Below are 15,752 nucleotides of genomic sequence, written 5' to 3' on the forward strand. Positions count from 1 at the left end.
CACAAAAAATGGTTTTCAAACAGCTTTTTCAAACACTCCCCAAATCTGCTGTTGATCAATCAAACATATAGCCCCGTCCCACACTCACAGCACTGACTGAGTCAATGTTGTTTCAGGCTGGATGGGTTGCTCAAAACAAAGCCAAATCCATATACAAATGGTTTACTTATAGTTGTCTCTGCATAATAGGCTGGGATAGGAGAAAGTATTTTAACATCGAAAAAGTTACACACTTCCCTGTGTGTATGTAAACAGCTCAAATAATAGGCCTATATTTTGCATCACGTACTATACATTAAACTTCAGTTCACATGTAAAATTATTTGATCTGCCAGGCAACACCTTCGCAACGAACACTAAGATAGGCTTGTCGAGCTCAGGGAAGGGGGCCCTACCAACCCAAAAAAATGTTTTCATGTTGTTTTATGAGTTTAAATGAGTGTGAGTGCACATGAGCCAACAAAATCACACTTTTAAAAAGTATTTTCATACTGGTATTAAAAAAAATGCCATGCCATGTGTCATGCTGTGGGACAGTCTTAAAGGGTTAGTTCACCTAAAAATGAAAATTCTCTCATCATTTACTCACCCTCATGCCATCCCAGAGGTGTATGACTTTCTTCAGCAGAACACAAACGAAGATTTTTAGAAGAATATCTCAGTTCTGTAGGTCCATTCAATGCAAGTGAATGGGTGCCAAAATTTTGAAGCTCCAAAATCCACACAAGGGCAACATAAAGTACTCCAGATGACTCTGGTGGTTAAATCCATATCTTCTAAAGCAATAAGATAGGTGTGGGTGAGAAACAGATAAATATTTAAGTCCTTTTTCCTTCACTTTCACTTTCTCCTTCTTGTGTTTTTGGTGATTTACATTCTTCATGCATATTGCCCCCTGCTGTGCAGGGAGGAGAATTTATGGCAAAAAATGACTTAAATATTTATCTTTTTTTCACCCACACCTATCATATCATGTCTGAATACATGGATTTAACCACTGGAGTCATATGAATTACATTTATGCTCCCTTTATGTGGATTTTTGAGCTTCAAAATTTTTGCACCCTGAAATATTCTTCAAAAAATCTTAATTTGTGTTCTGCAGAAGAAAGAAAGTCAATCACAACTGGGATGCCAGGAGGGTGAGTAAATCATGAGAGAATTTTCATTTTTTGGTGAACTACCCCATTAAAGGATCATAAGCAGCTACAGAAGAACTGACACTGATGGACAGACCTGTGAGTGTTTGGAGACCCAGTGGCGCAAGACGTTCAGAACTCTGTTGGTTGCCGCCCTGCATATAATGAACTCTTTGTCACAAGTCCGCTCAGAATTGTTAAAAACTGGAAAGGAAAGCACAATGTAATAGGTATACAAACAGACCTGTAATATCCTTGCTGTCATTTCTGTTATATCTAGACCTGTAATATCCTGACTGTCAAACTGTATAATCATTACACGTATGGATTACATGTGATCAACAGCTTATTTCCATTTAATTTTATTATTACATTTAAGTGTTTGGCATATGATTCCCTATCAAAGTTACTTACCAGAAAGTGTTTATATATTGTGTTTGTGATTCTTATTTAAGCAAGTAGCTAAGGATAAAAGCCATGTACAAAAATGGGATCTCAAATGCTATTAATGAAAGAGTACTAATACAATTGCAAACACAGAAAATATAGTTGCAGTGTTGGATTTGCATACCAAGATAAATGTTCAAATTAAACCACCAAGTGGCAAAAAAAATTAATAAATAAAAAATAGAATAGAACAGAAAAGAAAGAATACAGTATAAATACAATTCGAATGATATTTAGAAGGATGAGAGAAGGTTAGTTTATGCAAGTAAAAGGATTGCGATTTCTGGACTGTTTATTGTATTTAAATCTTGACAAATTGAGCCTAATTCAGTGTGTAACTGGTAATCCTGCTATTCTGATTATGATCAAAGATTTTCTACTTTGTTCCATAAATGAGGGGTGAGAATGGAAAAGTTTATAGACTTGGATAAACATAACAGAGATGCCTAAAGTCAGCTGCAGCAGTTTGTGGACACTAGAAGTAGCTGGCTCACACCAATATGAAGCAAAGGGCAGAACACATGTTGCTTCTCTAGGGTTCTGCTCAGTGGTGCATTTACCTGGAGGGCTGCTGTGTCCAGCTGCTGCCGTGGCGATAGCAAATGCAGAGGCTGGAGAAACGGAACAACGCGAGTTCTCAGCTGACTGGACTAGAAAAGAAAACAGAGAAAATGGGTGATTGTTCCTTTAATGACTGGTTCAGATGAGCACTATGCAGGTTCCAAAATTAACATTTTGCCACATATGCTAATTGCAAGTGAATTGAGGCAATGTAGTCATAAATATCTGTTACTGGCATTGAAACTTAGTTTGCTTTATTGTTATTAAAAACATTTACATTAATCCTTGACACTTTGTGACAAACAGTGCAAGTCATTGTTCAGCTCTTGATATCATATAGTACAAGCTTGTCTCCTTCTTTTGATAAAATTGCACCAGGCCAAATATTTGAAGAAAAATCATCATTTTATGCAGTTCCTTATTAAGTTAGCAGCCAATGGTGAGCAACTATTTTAATTACTCGCCAAAGCCAATTTTTACTTGCATTAATAATTATTGCAAAACCAGACCTTGAGTTGTGTTGTATGAACTGTCTTCAAGATAAAATTCATTTTACAAAACTCCACCCTTTAGTAACCATATTTGGTCTGTTATCGAGTGAACATATGGAAACTGTTTTTCCTGGAAATTTCAGCTGAGAGAGTATATATAAATATAATTGGATTGTTAAAATATTGAACATGCCAAATACACCCAATACAAACAGTTTGGATGGAACAACATCTGTGCCAATCAGAGCCAATTATGTGCTGGTGGAGCCCCTGTTTCAACTCTCCCCTATATATGGCTTTCATTTAATATTGCCCAAGCACAATATTTGACTGTTTCAGTTCCAATATAAATTGGATAGAATGACTGTGACTGTGGCCATTTAGTAACAGAAATAGACTTTATTGAGGACTGTGCTGGCCGGTTTTGCTTGACCAGTTTGCGTGTGGAACAGGCATGTAGGAATGCAGTGTTGGATGTTGACCTGAGAAGAGCTCTTTCCTCTAAAACTCAAATTGGAACAACTCTGAAAGAAACATTAAAGTGTCTGTTTTTTTTTTTCTTTGTTTTTTTTTTTACATTAACAGTTTTTGGAGCAATGTGTAATAAAATAATAATAATAATAATTGTAACAATGAGAAATATAGCTTGGCAAAGATTCATAGGAATATCTCATATTTAATAGGAATATATTTATTTAATTTTCACCCTGTAGTGAGTCTCCCCAACAGGTGAAATCAAAAGCACATGTCCCTTAAAGAGGGCATGTATGAAATCAATGTCTATCTTGTAAATGAAAATCATACTCCACTTTGAAAACTCAGACCAAGGTCAGAGTCAGACCAGGCCACATGACTATACAGTTGCTCTCAGAAGAGACCTGTACTGCCAAGGGAGCCAAACACACAAGGTAAAATATGTTTAACCTAAAAATGGGTAACCTAAAAAATGTGCTTCATGTGGTAACATCGAAATTAACTTGTTTAATTAAAGTCAAAAACATGATGAAATATTGGGCCATATTTTAAGAGTGCAGCGCTATGCTTTAAGTCATAAGTGCAAAGTCAATGGGCAATGGACTGTGTGCAGTAAATTGATTGTATGACATTGATACACTCCTTTTACATGTATAGAAAATGTGATTCTCGTCAGGATATGAATCTACATTGCATTAAATTATCAAGAATATAATATTATTAATAATCTACTGACACACAAATCATGGCTAATATTAATAGTGATTATATCGGCTCGCACTTCACTTCTACAGGTCGATTTCTAAATTCAAATTACACTTCAAAAGAAATTAAAATATAATCAAAATAATGGAGTGGTGAAAAAAATGATACCAAATCCAAACATTTTACCCTCTGCATTTTCTTTCACCGGCCCCTTTTGCAGTAACTTAAAAATCACTCTTTGACAACAGGTGGAAATGCAGTACACCAATACAAATTAGATCATAAATATAATCGTAAATAATAATACTAATTACAATAATAATACTAATAAACTAAAAATAAAGCATGACCTATAGATAGATTCATAAAATGGCTACAACAGTGATTGTCAGGGACATCATTTGATGTTCCACTATATTTTCAGAGTTTGTACATGAACTTTATTACCACCTGCTGGTGGAATCTCCGAACTGCAAATGTAGGAGCTGAATTTAGACTTTGCGCTGAAAATAGACCTGCTTTTGCTTTTGAAATATCTTAGAGCAATTACCTTTTTCTCAGGAAAATAGCAAATTGCAATTTGCACCACTCCATTTACATACAATACAGCCAAAGTTTGCAGGCATACACCCACAGATAGCACAAACACTCCTACCCACACACACTTGCACTTTGTGCTAGCACGGAAATTATGCTTAGAATTAGCAATTTCATGAAAATGTGATAAGACGTAGCGCATGGTCATTGCGCATAGCGCTGAGCTTTACACAGTCATGAAAACAGAACCCATCATGACTAAATCGACAAATGTATACACCAACAAAAGGAATTTTTAAAGGGTTGATTAAATAGAAAAAAATCTTTGAGGTAACAATTGCACATTATCACTTTTTACAGTGAACATGCACATGTACACACGCTTACCTCCTGTCTGTCTGTAGCGGAGGTGGCGTGGAGTGGAGGGGGAGCGGCAGGGAGAGATATCTCCTGGTTCACTGCCCTGAGGCGACTCTGGGATAAACTTGTCCAGAGACACAGACTCCAACACAGCTGAGGGGAGAGTTAGACCAGTCATTAAAATGGATCATAGCACTTCTCATTTGTATTCATTCAACTAGGGGCTCCCTAAAAAAATAATGGTTTAAAATGTTAGTGGTGGTTTACTGTGCAAAACTTAACGCAACAAAGACAGGGTGTTGCGAGTGGTTGCCGGGGTGTTGCGATGCGATTGCTAAGGTCTTCTGAGTGGTTGTTGTTTGTGTGTTACTACAGTATGTGGTTGCTAAGGTGTTCTGAATGGTTGCTATGTACTGTAGTTCCCTATCTGTCACTCACTCGACGTTGTGTCAATGTAGTGACACTAGGGGTCACCGTTGGGAGCCCCAAACACCTCTGATCTTTGAGAAAAGGCCAATGGGAATTGGCGAGTGGAATTTGCATGCCACTCCCCTGGACATACGGGTATAAAAGGAGCTGGCTCACAACCATTCATTCAGATTTTCTCTTCGGAGCCGAGCGGTTGTGTTCAGTGAGCTGAATCCTCTGCCATTCCATTCACCTCGAAAAGCTGTTGGATTTACGCCGCATTACAGCGGCTTCTCCCCCTCTTGCACCGGTGGAGTGCAGAGAACACCCCTGGGTGCTTCAGCAGCTAAAAGAGTATATTCTTCCAACTGAAAGAGTATATTTTCCCTTCTAAAAGAGTGGCATTAACAGAGAGCGTCTTTTTAAAGATGACTTTCCGTTTGTGTCTATTTCCTGGTTGTGGTCGTTACCTCTCCACTTCCGATGGCCACGATCGCGGTCTTACGTGCTTGGGCGCTGCCCACGCTGAGACAGTGTTCGTGGACGGGTCATGTTCTTACTATAAGAGCGTGACCATGGCAACGTTGTGTTTGCAGTTTTTCCTTCCTTAGAGGAAAAAGCCACCCCAGCAGCTCCCCGCCTTGGTCCTTCTACCTATGGGTTTGAGGCCAAGTCGGTTAGCACTGGGGGTGATTTGGGGACCCCAATGGGAGCCACTCCATCGGGTAACTCTCCACGGACCTCCCATTCCGCAAAACGCCGCCACCTGGCGGGGCCGCCCGAGACTCCCGTCCAGCGCCTGTAGGTTTACATTGTCTCTGGTGACTAGGGCCTGCGGTGCTGCTGGACAGGCCGTCTCCGCCCTGCACGCCATGGCTCTCCTGCAAATGCACCAAACCAAGGCGCTAGGAGAACTGCACGAGGGTAGTTCTGACCCGGGATTGATGCAGGAGCTGCGTTCGGCGACCGACCTCACCCTCCGAGAGACGGAGGGTCACGGCGCGGACTCTCGGGCAGGCGATGCCCACCCTGGTGGTCCAGGAGCACCACCTATGGCTGAACTTGGTCGAGATGTGGGAAGCTGACAAGGTACAGTTCCTTGATGCCCCCGTCTCCCAGGTCAGCCTGTTCGGCGACACCGTCGAGGACTTCGCCCAGCAGTTCTCGGCGATGAAATGGCAGACGAAGGCTATTCAGCACATCCTGCCTCAGCGCGGTTCAAGACCCCGCACCCCGTCTGCTAGTCGCCAAGGGCATCCACCTGCCGCAACAACACCGGCTCCGCCGCAGCCCGCCCAAGTGGCCCAGCCTCAGCGTGGAGCCATCCGCAGGAAGCAGACGCCACCCGTCTCACGGCCGCCTGCCAAGAACCCAAGAACACCACACTGAGACGGTGACCTAGGCACATGGAGACCTGCTGCAGGCCTAGAGATGTTAAGCAGACCACTCCATCTCCTGGTGGAGGGCCGGGAGGAGAATTCTTTGCCTTTTCTTTGATTCGCTGCATGCCAGAATGGCTGTGGCACCTACATGTTCAGAAAAGGAGCGGTTTCCTCATTTTCTGGGTCACATATCTGGTGCTCACGGTCGTCGTTATCACGACCACCGGCCACCGTTCCTTTATGGCAGATATGGCACTCCTGCGCACCCAGCTTTGGCACAAACACGCCCATGCCAGGCCGGTTCTGACGGACTGCGGGGACGATTTTCCTCCTCCCCCCTCCCTGACCAGCCCTATGGTGGGTATCCGGAGCCAGGTAAGTGCTTCGATGTCCCCAGACTCAGCACAGCCACAGGTTCGGGGCTCAAGCCCCCTTGACGTGGCGCCTCAGGCTCTGCCCCGCCGCGAGGCCCCACCCACCGGTACATCTGATGCGATTGTCCCCTTGGTCCCCCTCGCCCGGAGTTTGGACGCGTGGCTTGCGCCCTCCAACCCGTCGCGATGGCTGACCCGGACCGTCCGACTTGGCTATGCGATTCAGATCGCCAGGCACCCGCCCAGGTACAGTGGCGTCCGCTTCACCTTAGTGAAGGGCGAGAACGGCGCTGCCTTACGCGCAGAGATTGCGTCCCTTCTATGGAAGGACACGATAGAGCCTGTCCCTTTAGCCTAGATGAGGAAGGGGTTTTACAGCCCCTACTTCATCGTACCCAAAAAAGGCGGTGGGTTGCAGCCAATCTTGGACCTGTGAGTTCTAAACCGGGCCTTGCACAGACTCCCATTCAAGATGTTGATGCAAAAATGCACTTTAGCGAGCATCTGACATCAAAATTGGTTTGCGGCGGTAGACCTAAAGGACGCGTACTTCCACGTCTCGGTTTTACCTCGACACAGGCCTTTCCTACAGTTTGCTTTCGAGGGCCGGGCATACCAGTACAAAGTCCTTCCCTTCGGTTTGTCTCAGTCTCGATGATGGTGCACCTGTCTGAGAGTGTTCAGACGGAAAACGGCGGTCCCACTGAAACTGTTTCAGAGGCTCCTGGGGAATATGGCGTCCTCAGCGGCGGTCACGCCACTCGGGTTGATACATTTGAGACTGCTTCAGCACTGGCTTCAGACTCGAGTCTGAGATGGGCATGGCACTACGGGGCACACCATGTGCCCGTCACGCCGGTCTGCTGCTGTCTGTTCAGCCCTTGGACCGACCTAGTGTTTCTACGGGCAGGGGTTCCCCTACAGCAGGTCTCCAGGTGAGTCTTGGTGACGATGAACGCCTCCAAGTGTGGCTTGGGCACCGTGTGCAACGGGCGCGCAGTCGCCGATCCTTGGACTGGCCCGCGACTGCGTTGGCACATCAACTGCCTCGAGTTGCTCGCCCTGCGGAGGCTTCGGCCGTTGATCCAGGGCAAGCACGTGTTGGTCCGGACGGACAACACGGTGACGGTAGCGTACATCAACCACCAAGGCGGTTTGCGCTCTCGTCAAATGTCGCAACTCGCCCGCCGTCTCCTCCTCTGGAGAGCAGTGGACGCACTGTCATGGCAGGTCATGCTCAGGGGAGAGTGGAGACTCCACCCCCAGGTGGTCCTGCTGATTTGGACTCGATTCAGTCAAGTGCAGGTAGACCTGTTCGCTTCCCGGGAATCCTCCCACTGCCCTCTCTGGTACTCTCTGACCGAGGCTCCCCTCAGCACAGATGCACTGGCACACAGCTGGCCCCTGGGGCTGCGCAAGTATGCGTTTCCCCCAGTAAGCTAACTTGCACAGACATTGTGCAAGATCAGGGAGGACAAGGAGCAGGTCATCTTAGCAGCACCCTTCTGGCCCACCCAGTCTTGTTTCTGGGACCTCACGCTCCTCGCAACAGCCCCTCCCTGGCGAATTCCCCTGAGGAAGAACCTTCTTTCTCAGGGACGGGGCACCATCTGGCACCCGCAACTGGACCTCTGGAACCTCCACGTCTGGCCCCTGGAGGGATGCAGAAGATCTAAGTGCCCACCTGCAGTGGAAGACACAATCACTCAGGCTAGGGCTCCCTCTATGAGACATCTGTATGCCTTGAAGTGGCGTCTGTTCGCTAAGTGGTGTTCTTCCCGACGCGAAGGCCCCCAGAGATGTGCAGTGGGATCGGTGCTTCCTTCCTGCAGGAGAGGCTGGAGGGGCGGCTGTCCCCCTCCACCTTGGAGGTGTATGTAGCCGCTATATCGGCACATCATGATGCAGTAGACGGTAAGTATTTGGGGAAGCATGACTTGATCATCAGGTTCCTGAAAGGTGCTAGGAGGTTGAATCCCCCTAGATTGCACCTAATCCCCTCATGGGACCTCTCTGTGGTCCTTTGGGGCCTACGGGGAGCTCCATTCGAGCCCCTGGAGTCAGTTGAGCTAAAGGCACTCTCTTTGAAGACTTCCCTCCTGACTCCTCACTTCCATCAAGAGGGTAGGGGACCTGCAGGCATTCTCTGTCAGCAAAACTTGCCTAGAGTTCGGTCCGGGCTACTCTCATGTGATCCTGAGACCCTGACTGGGCTATGTGCCCCAGGTTCCCACGACCCTGTTTAGGGATCAGGTGGTGAACCTGCGAGCACTGCCCCAGGAGGAGGCAGACCCAGCCTTGGGGTTGCTGTGTCAGATGTGTGCTTTACGCATCTATTTGGATCGCACGCAGAGTTTTAGAAGCTCAGAGCAGCTCTTTGTCTGCTTTGGCAGACAGCGGAAAGGGAGCACTGTCTCTGAACAGAGGATCGCCCACTGGGTCATTAACGCTATCACGATGGCATATCACGCCCAGGACATGCCGCCCCCCTTGGGGCTACGAGCCCTCTCTACTAGGAGTGTGGCAGCCTTCTGGGCCCTGACCAATGGCGCCTCTTTAGCAGACATCTGCAGAGCAGCGGGCTGGGCAACACCCAACACCATTGCAAGGTTTTACAATCTCCGGGTTGAGCCGGTTTCATGGCCAGGTATACCACTTGCGCAAAGCACATTTCTCCTCCCCGAGGTGAAGACATGCGCTTTGACCCCCAGTCGTGTTCACAAGGTTGTGGACCCTGGATGACCTTCCTCCTTAGCCCTGTGGCAGGCGGGTTTGTGGAGAAACTCGCTGCCGGCCCAGTATATGTGCTAACTAGACCCTGTACTGGGGTAGGTGCTCCACATGCACTGGTTCCCCGTAGGTAACCCCGTGTGATGTATCTTCTGCAAAATCGTTTCCCTGTTGGTAAACTGCGTCTTCATTGGGTAGAGTTTCCTCTGCCCCTGGTCACCGTGTCTGTAGAGCTCCTCCCCCCTTGAGTAGGACCTACCACGTGACTTCTCCACATGACATACTTCCGACAAAACTCGGTAAGACCATGTGACGTATTTCCACTCAAATACCCCCCCAAATACTCAAATACAATTTCCACTCTTTTTTGGAGAGAAAAAAAGAAGAGAAGAGGCCATGGCTGGGCTAGTCTGTCCCCATTTTTTTGGGCAGTCGACTTGTCCCCGAGTTGCAGGGGACCGTTCAACGCTCGTAGGAGCGTTGGGGAGGTTACATAATGGCCTAGTGCGCTGGCTACGAGGCACACAGCGGTCTGCCCGTCTCGCACTGCCAGTCCATGTAACACAGTTCAGCTTATTGTGCCGTTTTGTATAGGGACCCCTAGTGTCACTACATCGACACAACGTCGAGTGAGTGACAGATAGGGAACATCCTGGTTACTTTCGCAACCTCCGTTCCCTGATGGAGGGAATGAGACGTTGTGTCCCTCTTGCCACAACACTGAACTACCCGCTGAAATGGCCGGGACCTTGTCTTGGCTCCTCAGCACAAAACCTGAATGAGTGGTTGCGAGCCAGCTCCTTTTATACCCGTATGTCCGGGGCAGTGGCATGCAAATTCCACTTGCCAATTCCCATTGGCCTTTTCTCAAAGATCAGAGGTGTTTGGGGCTCCCAAGGGTGACCCCTAGTGTCACTACATCGACACAACGTCTCGTTCCCTCCATCAGGGAAGGGAGGTTACGAAAGTAACCAGGACGTAACTTATTAGCTAGGTCAAAAGCACCCAGCCCTAAGTCTTTATGATATTCTTGCCCCTAGATATGACTCAGCACCCTCCTTCATTGTAATTTATTTAATAAAAAAAAAAAATTTGTTTAGTTTTTCCCATCAAAAAAATTTGAAGTCCAATCATTTATAAAAAGTAATAGCACACCTCTCCTCAACAATTTTAGGTATCATTCATGCAGAAACGGTGAGGGACAAGTTATATTCAAAAGTTTAATACTAGTAATATTGCACTTGCCTTGGCAAGGAGAGACAATAATTACAAATTCAGTAATATGGAAAGTTTTAAGAGCATGATAAACAAGGCAAATCTGTAACAGAATTGTTTTTGTGACTACATAAGATTAGAAAGAAAATAATGTACTTTTGTTTGCTTTTGGTCTCAAAATATTTGGCTATCAAAGTACTGTTTGTTTCCTGTGGGCATGGAAATAATCTCTTTCTTGTGATCAGAATAATATTCCGTTTTTTTACGAAAGATGAGACACATTTCATGGGTTGTGATATGGAGGCAGACCAGCAGAGAGCCTCTGTGATGGTGTAATATAGCTATTCTTACGCTGTGTAAAGGCTCATTATTACTGCTAATGATTTACAATAAGACCGACCTCAGAATGTGGCTGATTTTATAGGAGAGAGGGAAAAACAATACAAGCCCATTATTGTAATGTTGAGCACAAATCAAATCAAAGCGGCAGCTGTAACTGCTGTGATAGGCTTTGTGTTTTTCAATGTGTTGATAAGAGACATATTAGCAGAGTGAATGTCTTTCTCTCTTCAAGCTAAAATAAACACAAGGAGCAAACTATCGGTAGTTTTCTCAGAACACATTTGAAAGGAAAAGTTTGGCCGAGTTTGATTATGTGAAAGCGCGAATGAGATTTCAAAGCTATAGTGGGAAGCAAGATTTTAAATAATTTATTAGGCAACGCTTTTCAAAAAATTCTGTTTGTTAATATTAGTAAATACATTAGGCATCATGAACTAACAATTAACAATATTTTAACAGCATTTGTTCATCTTTAATGTTAATAATAATTTCATGTTAGTTCATAAAGCATTAAATAATGTTAATATATATAACTTTTGATGTTAAAAATGTATGCTGAAATTAACATTAACCAAGATTAATACAGTAACCGCTGAAAAATATAATTTGTTAGTGCAGTTCATTGTTAGTTAATTTTACCTAAATTAATAGAGCCTTATTGTCTGTTCCTTCCTCACATAAAGCAATCATATGAATTTTTGGAATATATTCCATGAGTTGTATGGACTATTTTATGGAACTTATATGGTGCTTTTTTGTCATTGTTGAAGCTTGATGGCCTCTGGTCACAGTACACTTTTTGGTAACACTTTATTTTAGGGATCAGAAATTAGACAGTAATTAATGACTAATAATTGGACATGTAAGGGAATAGTTACGGACTTGTTTGGAATTATAAGGTATTTATTAGGCCTTTGTTCGTTGATTTCTTACCCTTGCCCTATAGCCTCTTTACATTTATTTTTTCCCCGTAACAATTAACTTATTAGGTAAAAACAAAAGATACCAATAGCTAATAAGGTGCAAAATACATCCTTTATAGGTTCTCATTACACTATGTGAATGTGCAACATATAAGTATAAAATAAATATAGAGGGCAGAGACTTTTGCTGCTTAGTGTAAATAGCAACAAAAAACATCCTCTTTGCACTAATTGCTAATATTTAATTAGTGCTATTTTCACCCCTGATTAAATACTACCATACAGTATAGGGGCATCACTGCAGCATGTTTACTGTGTTTATTTAGAGTCCCACAGACACCCTACACCAACCCCTAACCCTAAACCTAACCCTAACTTTCCCTGCTTTGTTGAAATACCCGCCCCTGCGTGCCCAGCTGTGGCACAAATATGCCCACACCGGGTTGGTTCCGACGGACTCCTCCCCCCTCCTCGTCCAATCTTATGGTGGGCGTCAGGAGCCAGGTAAGTGCTTCGATGTCTCTGGACTCAGCACGGCCACGGGGTTTGAGCCCCCTCGACGTGGTGCCTCAGGCTCCGCCCTGCCACGAGGCCCCACCCGCCGGTACGTCTGACGTGATTATCCCCTTGGTCCCCCTCGCCCCGAGTTTGGACGCGTGGCTCGCGCTTTCAACCCGTTGCAATGGCTGACCCAGACCGTCCGACTCGGCTACGCGATTCAGTTCTCCAGGCGCCCGCCCAGGTTCAGCGGCATCCGCTTCACCTTGGTGAAGGGCAAGAACACCGCTACCTTGCATGCGGAGATCGCTACCCTTCTACGGAAGGGTGCGATAGAGCCTGTCCCTCTGGCCGAGATGAAGAGGGGGTTTTACAGCCCCTACTTCATCGTACCGAAGAAAGGCGGTGGGTTGCGGCCAATCTTGGACCTGTGAGTAATGAACCTGGCCTTGCACAGACTCCCGTTCAAGATGCTGACACAAAAACGCATTTTAGCGAGCGTCTGGCATCAAGATTGGTTCGCGGCAGTACACCTGAAGGACGCGTACTTCCACATCTCGGTCTTACCTCGACACAGACCCTTCCTGCAGTTTGCTTTCGAGGGCCAGGTGTACCAGTACAAGGTCCTCCCCTTCGGCCTGTCTTTGTCCCCTCGCGTCTTCACGAAGGTCGCAGAGGCAGCCCTTGCCCCGCTAAGGGAAGTGTTCTGTGTGCGCACAGGGACCTGGTGCTCACGCACCTCAGCCGACTGGGGCTTCGGGTCAACTGGGAAAATAGCAAGCTCTCCCCGGTTCAAAGCATCTTTTTTCTCGGTTTGGAGTTGGACTCAGCCTCGATGACGGCACGCCTCACGAACGAGCATGCACAGCCGGTACTGAACTGTCTAAAGGCGTTCAGACAGAAGACAGTGGTTCCACTGAAACTTTTTCAGAAGCTCCTGGGGCATATGGTATCCTCAGCGGTGGCCACACCGCTCTGGTTGATGCATATGAGACCGCTTCAGCACTGGCTTCAGACTCGAGTCCTGAGATGGGCATGGCGCCACGGGACATATCACGTGGTCATCACGCCAATCGTCGCCGCCTCTTCAGCCCTTGGATTTTTACGGGCAGGGGTTCCCCTAGAGCAGGTCTCCAGGCACGTCATGGTTACGACAGACGCCTCCAAGACAGGCTGGTGTGCCGTATGCAATGGGCACACAGCCGCCGGCTCCTGGACTGGCCCGCAGCTGCCTCGAGTTGTTGGCAGTACTGCTCGCCTGCGGAGGTTCCGGCCGTTGATCCAGGGAAAGCACGTATTGGTCCAGACGGACAACACGGCAACAGCAACATACATCAACCGCCAAGTGGTCTACGCTCCCGTTGCATGTCACAACTTGCCCGCCGTCTCCTCCTCTGGAGTCACCAGCACCTCAAGTCGCTACGAGCCACTCACATCCTGGGCGACCTCAACACCACAGCGGACACGCTGTCATGACAGGTTACGCTCAGGGGAGAATGGAGACTCCACCCCCAGGTGGTCCAGCTGATTTGGAGTCGATTCTGTCAAGCACAGGTAGACCTGTTTACTTCCCGGTAATCCTCCCACTGCCCGCTTTGGTATGCCCTGACCAAGGCACCCCTCGGTATAGACGCGCTGTCACACAGCTGGCCTCCGGGATTACGCAAATAAGCATTTCCCCCAGTGAGCCTACTTACAGGGTCTGTGCAAGGTCAGGGAGGACGAGGAGCAGGTCATCCTAGTAGCATCCTACTGGCCCAACCAGACATGGTTCTCGGACCTCGCGCTCCTCGCGACAGACCCCCCCCCCCCCCGGCGAATTCCCCTGAGGAAGAACCTCCTTTCTCAGGGATGGGGCACCATCTGGTACCCGCATCCTGACCTCTGGAATCTCCACGTCTGGCCCTTGGATGGGACATGGAAGATCTAAGTGCCCACCCGTAGTGGTAGACACGATCACTCAGGTTAGGGCTCCCTCTACGAGGCGCCTGTATGCCTTGAAGTGACGTCTGTTCGCTAAATGGTGTTCTTCCCGACGAGAAGACCCCCAGAGATGCGCAGTTGGATCGGTGCTTTCCTTCCTGCAGGAGAGGCTGGAGGGGCAGCTGTCCCCCTCCACCTCGAAGGTGTATGTAGCCGCCATTTCGGCACATCACGATGCAGTGGATGGTAAGTATTTGGGGAATAAATTTTCTTTAGCTTGGTATTATTTGAAATTTCACAACATAGTCCCACTGTCCACATATGAGGACATACATTTTTAGGAAAACTACTATATTTGCTCTTCAAATTATTATAATTTTTTTTTACATGTTTATTAGTGGTTTGTATCTAATAGTTACAAATCAAAAAGGGAAATGGAAAATGCACAGAGCTTTCATGCTCAGGTCTCAGGAGGTTTAATGTTTTTCTTTTTCTTTTAATGACTAGAGAAAGCGCTCTGTCATGTTGTTTAATTTCAAACATGCCTGTATTCTAATTCTGAGCTAGGAGCTGCCTGACTGCCAGTATAGCGGAGGGCCATAATGGAGAGCATGATGGGTGTTTTGCCAAATAGCTTAACAAGTCCTCTGATATGCATTAAGGAGGCACACAGTGTTAGCACATTAGCACTTCATTTCTGGGTTTTATGAGGAGACATGCTGGTCAGTCATATAGCCTATGAAAGAAACAACACATTTGTTTGGGTGTTAAAGGAATGTTCCGGATTCAATACAAGTTAAGCTCTATTGACAGCATCTGTGGCCAGCTGTCCACAGAAAGTCATTTTTACTCGTCCCTCAGATTGTAAAAACTGTGCTTAAATGCTTACAATGAACTTCTGGTATGCAAACTCAAGACATCAAGACGCATCATGTCAGGCTTAATGTTAAAACACCAACTTGTTCAACAAGTCAGAATATGCGGAAATGCGAATGAGATTTGAAAGCTTTGGTGGAGGGCAAGATTTTCAGTTAATAATTAGTCCACAATTATAATTTATAATTTAATTAATTAATTATAATTTAATTTATTTATCACACATTTGCACATATACAGTGAAATTCTTTTTTTCACATATCCCAGCTAAGCTGGGGTCAGAGTGCAGGGTCAGCCATGATACAACACCCCTGGAGCAGATAGGGTCAAGGGCCTTGCTCAAGGGCCCAACAGTGGCATCTTGGCAG

The 15,752-nt window shown here is 46.3% G+C and overlaps 1 protein-coding gene across 2 annotated transcripts in view; it reads right to left on the reverse strand.

Annotated features, from left to right (window-relative positions):
• The window catches only part of LOC127436449 (ras-specific guanine nucleotide-releasing factor 2), a 126,098-nt gene that overhangs the window by 24,737 nt on the left and 85,609 nt on the right, over positions 1–15,752 (reverse strand). For both annotated transcript variants that reach the window (XM_051690620.1, XM_051690612.1), the window contains 3 exons: positions 4,741–4,866; positions 2,146–2,235; positions 1,236–1,342 (listed from right to left, as the gene is read on the reverse strand). In XM_051690620.1, coding sequence (XP_051546580.1) covers positions 1,236–1,342; positions 2,146–2,235; positions 4,741–4,866 — 323 coding nt within the window. The remainder of the gene's footprint in view (positions 1–1,235; positions 1,343–2,145; positions 2,236–4,740; positions 4,867–15,752) is intronic.

The sequence above is a fragment of the Myxocyprinus asiaticus genome, chromosome 4, assembly GCF_019703515.2.
Source record: "Myxocyprinus asiaticus isolate MX2 ecotype Aquarium Trade chromosome 4, UBuf_Myxa_2, whole genome shotgun sequence".
Classification (NCBI taxonomy): Eukaryota; Metazoa; Chordata; class Actinopteri; order Cypriniformes; family Catostomidae; genus Myxocyprinus; species Myxocyprinus asiaticus.